This window comes from Telopea speciosissima, chromosome 8 (genome assembly GCF_018873765.1).
Source record: "Telopea speciosissima isolate NSW1024214 ecotype Mountain lineage chromosome 8, Tspe_v1, whole genome shotgun sequence".
NCBI classification, from domain to species: Eukaryota; Viridiplantae; Streptophyta; class Magnoliopsida; order Proteales; family Proteaceae; genus Telopea; species Telopea speciosissima.
The window spans coordinates 51,278,630-51,284,629 of record NC_057923.1 but is presented as its reverse complement, the minus strand read 5'-3'; the positions used below and the strand labels follow the sequence as shown (position 1 = coordinate 51,284,629).

The window sequence follows — 6,000 nt, the reverse complement described above, 5'->3', positions numbered from 1 at the left end:
AAATGCAAAAGATACAAAATATAAAGTTCCCCACGGCTCAGGTGGAGACGGACGATTGGTTTGGCTCTCTCTTATCGGACAGTGTAATGACTAGGTAAAAGGGATTTCGCTACTCAGACTTTGGGCAGAGTAAAGACTGTACTGGGAGTTTCGCTACCCAGACTTGGACAGAGTAACAGCTAAAAAGACTCTAACTCTTTTGATGTAGAAAGAATAATGGCTATAAATGGACAAAATATAGGCCTTAGAGAATGCATAAAAGGGGAGTAACTAGGTGACCCAGACCTCGGATAGAGTGACCACAGTCTAACTCATGAATGGAAGGGGGACCAAAGCAAGACAAAGGCTTGGAAATGGCTCAAAAGAGCATAAACCAGGGAATGGGGGTGGAGTGGAGGGGGGTAAGACCTCTTTAAGTGTGTCATAGGGGGGTCACCTCTATTTATAGGGGTGACCTTCACTTTCGCGGCACTGCTTGACAAATTGCTGCGCCAAGGTAAAAAATCTCGCAGCACCACTGTGATGTCATCTTGCTGACGAGGGCATGTGGTCCCCCATGTCCGCATCATCGCGGAGGGTTCCCGCGACAGCAGAGTGAATTTTTTACGGTGTCGCCAATGTTTTCTACGGCCTAAGAGTAAAAACTCCGCGACATCATGGTCGGGGAAGGTGAGCAGTACCCATTGATAAAAGGGTCTTATAAATCATATTTAGGGATGTGAGAGTGATATGGCTTGGGTGCAGGGGCAAAAGTCCATCTTGAGAAAGATACTGATGTTTGTCCGTGTCCTATTGTCATCATCACCAAGGGGTGACAAAATTCAGTGTCTACAATGTGTCTTTATAATTTTTAGTATATGAATATTTGTTTTTATAACTGTTACTTTTCACATAAATTTGAATCAAAGTTGTAAGGATCATACACAATATGATGACTATGGTTGTGGGATATAAAAATATAACCATGAGATGCATAATATGAATGGCATGCATGTGGTGATAGATAAAGTTTTTTTTTTTTAAATTTCTTTCTCTCTCGCTTTTTGTAAAGGTTGTAATTCCCCTTAGATAGTCCAATTGTCGGCCTAGTTTCCCGAGTTTTCTTTATTTGATTGTGATCGTAGATCAATTGGTCATAGATACAATTTTTTAATTTCTTTCTTTAAAGATGTTGTAATTAATAGAATTACTTTTTGGTGATAGATACAATTTTATAATTTCTTTCTGTAAAGAGGTTGTAATTTTAGCTGAGATTCTCCTAACTTGCTGGGTTGTGCCTCTTTCCTCTTACTTTTATCATTCATTTTTCTTTTGTTTTTACATTATTCAATTGTCATTTCCCAATTTTCACTTCTCATCTCATTTCTCTTGCCTCTTTTTCTATCTCTTCATTCCCTTACTTTGTCTAATCCTAAATTTTACCTATTTTATTTGTTTGGATCCATGTAGCTGACCCCATTAAGTTGTGATAAGGTTGAGCTTCTTGTTGTTGTTGTAGTTTTTTTATTTGATTTGATTGTGATCGTGGATCAAAGTCGCTTTGATGGTGATGATCAATAATAGTTGATTGCTTTCTTGAAGTGATCAAGACCTTTTAAATTATTCTTGTAAAAGTTTTGGCGGATGTAGTTTTATTTGCATTTGCAAAATCACATTATTAATGCTGTGTGGGAGTGACAATTTAGACTATGTTACTCCCACCCATCTTACAATTAAAGGAAATTTGCATTGGATCCAAACTTATGTTGATTGTAGATATAAGCCCATAACTACTAGTTCTTTTTAATTTCATATGATGGATGGATGGATGACCATATGATGGCAATGAATGTATGTGTTCTCGTTTTCCCTCTAGTTAATGAAAGTGTGATATGAGAAACCTTAAATGGTGGAATTCTCATGTCCTCCCTTAGTCGATGGGTGTAAGAATTCTATTTACCTATTCTTCCAAATGCCAATAAGATAATGTTTTAGTAGTTTAATGAGATTGTCTGCAATCATCTCATATGCGATAGGTAGAGGATATGGTTAGTAGGAGATGTGCTGCAATAGTGGGCATTAAACCCATGATGTCATGATTTACTCCAAGATAGAGGGTATACACTTGACTTGAGTGCGTGTCAGCCGATAGGAATTGACATGATACTTAGATGGCTTAAAAGTCATTGAAAGTCTAGGTAATGGATAGAAAAGTCCACTCAATCAACATGTATGCAATGAACTCCGATAGACTAAGTCATGTGTATAAGGATTGATTTATTCAAATGCACACCTCAAACTTTAAAGAGAAGCTTAAGGTGTGAGTGGCCATTGATTTAGGATTTGCCCCTTCCTCTCAATGGTTTTAGGTTGTGTTAATTTTCTATTATATGTATCGTGATGATTTACTACAAAGTCGACACAAATCAACTACGCTAATCTAATAAAAGATCACATCTTAATCGACACAAATTATGTTGGCTGGAGGAGGAACATTAAGTTGCTTATGATTAAAGAAAGTTTGATGTTTGTCCTAGAGCAAGATGAGTCTGAATTCCCTAAAACTTAGGACCCTAATTTGAAAGTGGCCTATGAGTTGTTCCAATAGAATAATTCTAAGGCTAAACTCCCATTTTCAGTTTTGTTGATAAAACCATCTCCATTTCTGTCAAGGATCTTACATTGACAAAGGATATGATGGTGAGGCTGAAAGAGTGAGATACCTAATTACACCACATTGAAGTATTAAATGATAAATTTGATTGTGGATATATAAAAGATATTTTGAATAGACCACATGTCAAATTTCAGACCCAAATTCAATCATTTACTTCAATCTAACGCTATGCCCTCCCATGTATACATAGTTTTAAAACTCACTCACCCAGATCTCGGAAAACTCGAGAATCTCAAGCAACTCGAGATGAGTTTACATACGAGACACAGAATATGCACTAATTCGAATATCTCGATCAAAATTTCGACGAGATTTCAATACTTTGTACCGTCTCGCCAAAATTTCGGAAAACTACAACATTCTACATTATAAAAAATCATTAACTCGAGAGCACAATTTGAAATTTCGAAGTAACGAGACAGAGAAGGGGTTTTTTGTCTAGAGAAGAGGGAAAACCTTGTTTCTTGACTTTTTGGCCACATCATTACTCAATACAACTGAGATACACTACTTGGGGTTGCCTCATAACTACAAAGAAATCGATTGTATTGTTGTGAGTTGGGACATGGAAGACTAGTGAAATAGGGTGTCTGTGTAATATGCATTGTGAACACTTCACGTGGAGCAGTTTGTAGTAGAAACTTTCAGTCTTTCAAGTATTTCTTAAATAATTATTCAATATTATGTGTCTTCATCCATTATTGCATAATTTAATTACTTGTTTTACTTGCCAATTATGTCTCAAATCATTCAAATAGGCAATATTACATTAAGGGTTCGATTTTTACTACCAACCAACGGTGCAAATCCAAAACACCAATATATATATTTTTTCAATATGAAGATTTCAATATGTTTATTAAGTCTAAAACAAGTTTCCCTTAAAGTTTCAGAGCCAACTATGGTCATTTTCCCACCGAAACATCATTCTGAAACAACAAAAAAATGCATTGTCTCTTCGAGATCTTGAGAATCTCGACCTGGTCAAGATGAGTTTTCAAACCATGCATGTATGTCTTTTGCTCTCATGTCAAATTCTTAGTTTTTCAATGATCTATGTTTGCCACATGGTAAACTTTGTTTCAAATAAAACTTAACATATAAGTAGGAGATAAAAGAAACCATTGGATAATACTAGAAAGCCTTCTCCTAGAAGGAAAAAAGACAATAATAATAATAAAAAGGGCAAGGGATCTTTACTTGGTGGTGTTTCCTATGCCTTCTCACAATGATGCCTCTATCCCCTGCGTAGATACCCCAAGCATGCTCACCCATTGGAGAGCGTAGGAAACACCACCAAGTATAAAGATATTTTTCCCTAATAAAAATAGAGGGAGAGGGTTGGGCATGCCACCAACTTTCGATAAGCTAGCGGCATACACCAATCACAAGGTTAGACACTTGAGGGCAATGAGGTCTTTTCTAAAGAGAGAGGAGAGAGGATGACACATGCTAGGTACCATGGCGATGTGCACAGCCTTTTTCCAAAATTAAAAAGGGAAAATGTTCTCTGTGCTAGGGGTGTAGGCTGCGCCCAGACACATGGGGTGTGCAAATGACCACTCCCAATCCCCTGACTCCCATGTGTCTGGGCCTCTGGGCGAAGCCTGTGCTGCGGCACAGACCCAAAAATTAAAACATTACCCATATCCATAAATGGCCAGCCGGGGGACAAATTTCCCTCTCCCTCACTGTATCATACACCTTTCGCTGGAGAACAAAGCGAGGCGATGAAAGTATCGAACACGTCTTCCACCGCCATACTCCACTAAATTCATAAATCAATCTCCGTAGCGTCGCTTACATTTTTTTTCAGAGTTTTCGAAGATCACTGGTGATTGAAAACGAGGTATTTGACGAACTTTAGAAAATAAGAGAACCCTTAACTTCTCCTTCAACATTTACTTATACTTTCCCTTATCTTTCTCGTTCTTCATTTATTAAGTCTAACCTTACTGATCGGATTTTCGATTTAGTATCTTTCTCATTTGTAGTGCTGATTGCTAAATTCGTTCAGAGCCATGGCTCTGTCTGCTTCTGACGTTCCTACGATGTATACTTTGCTTGCCAATTCGTTGAGTGGAGACGAAGCCTTGCGTAAACCAGCAGAGGCTGCTCTTTCTGAGTCTGAAAGCAGGCCTGGCTTTTGTTCTTGCCTTATGGTAATCTATCCAGTTCTTCATTGCTAGGGTCCGTTTCATCGACTGATGTTGCTATTGTCTATTCGTTTATTAATTGATTAACTTTGCAATGCGGATGACTATTTTGATTGGTTTTCCCGTAGAAGTGCTCAATCTGGATTTTATTTTTGTTTTCCATAAGAATGACAATTTTGATTGGTATTCCATTAGAAGTGCTCAATCTGCATTTTATGGGTATACTTAATGTATGTGAATCCAGTCATTCAGTTTATGATTTTGCCAGTCTTCTACTGCTTCCGTGTCTCTCTGTTGTGTGTGCTAAAATTCTGGTTAATGCAGGAAGTGATTACTGCAAAGGATCTAGCTTCTCAGGCAGATGTACGTCTTATGGCTTCAGTTTACTTCAAGAACAGCATCAGTCGGTATTGGAGAAGTAGGCGTGATTCACTGTGAGTTTTTCTGACTAGCCTTCATTTATTTATGCTGTTATCTTTACAGTTCATGAAACTACTTTAACAGGTCTTTAATTATCCACATTTATAACATTTGCATCTTGAAATTTAGAAGTGTACAACTTGATAATATTTGGGTTGACCTTGCTAAGAGCCTACCAGTGTTAGACTTAGTTCCGAGTTCTGTCAAAACTTTTGGGGTAGCTGTATCGATCCCAAGCTCAGAACAGGGTTTAGCCATACATTAAGAATTGAGGTTGACTTTACACTGAGAACCAAGCTGACCATGCAGTAACAGAGGAACGGGCCAAGATAGACCCATAATGTTTGGAAATATGGACACTTCATTGACAGCAACTGTGGATTAAAACAATGGAGCAGGGGATTAAGTCAAGGCATCTTTTCTTATAGCACTTGTGCCTACATATTTTGAGCTACCTTGTGGCATGAAGATTCTCTTTGAAAACAAAAAGTAAGGTTTTGGAGGGATTGCATCTTGTGTAATCAATAGACTCCTAACACTTTTAAGGAACTTATCAGGAATCTTTTTTGGTTAAAGAAGGGAGATAACTTCAGTGCAGAACCTGCACTTATATCCCTGGCTTCTAATTCGACATCTGAATTTGTGACTTTAACTAGTTTTGCATTTGAACTATGAGAGAAGAGAATGAAAAATACATACACACAAAAAAAAAAAAAAAAGAAAAAAAAGAAAGGAGGGACTAACTACACAGCAGGGTTGGCAGCATTA

General features: G+C 37.6%; 1 protein-coding gene across 1 annotated transcript in view; it reads left to right on the top strand.

Annotated features, from left to right (window-relative positions):
• Positions 1-4,536: 4,536 nt before the first annotated feature.
• Positions 4,537-6,000, top strand: part of LOC122671407 (importin-11) — a 140,422-nt gene continuing 138,958 nt past the window's right edge. The window contains exons 1-2 of the mRNA XM_043868602.1: positions 4,537-4,818; positions 5,137-5,246. Of these exons, the coding sequence (XP_043724537.1) occupies positions 4,678-4,818; positions 5,137-5,246 (251 nt within the window). The 5' untranslated portion in view covers positions 4,537-4,677. The remainder of the gene's footprint in view (positions 4,819-5,136; positions 5,247-6,000) is intronic.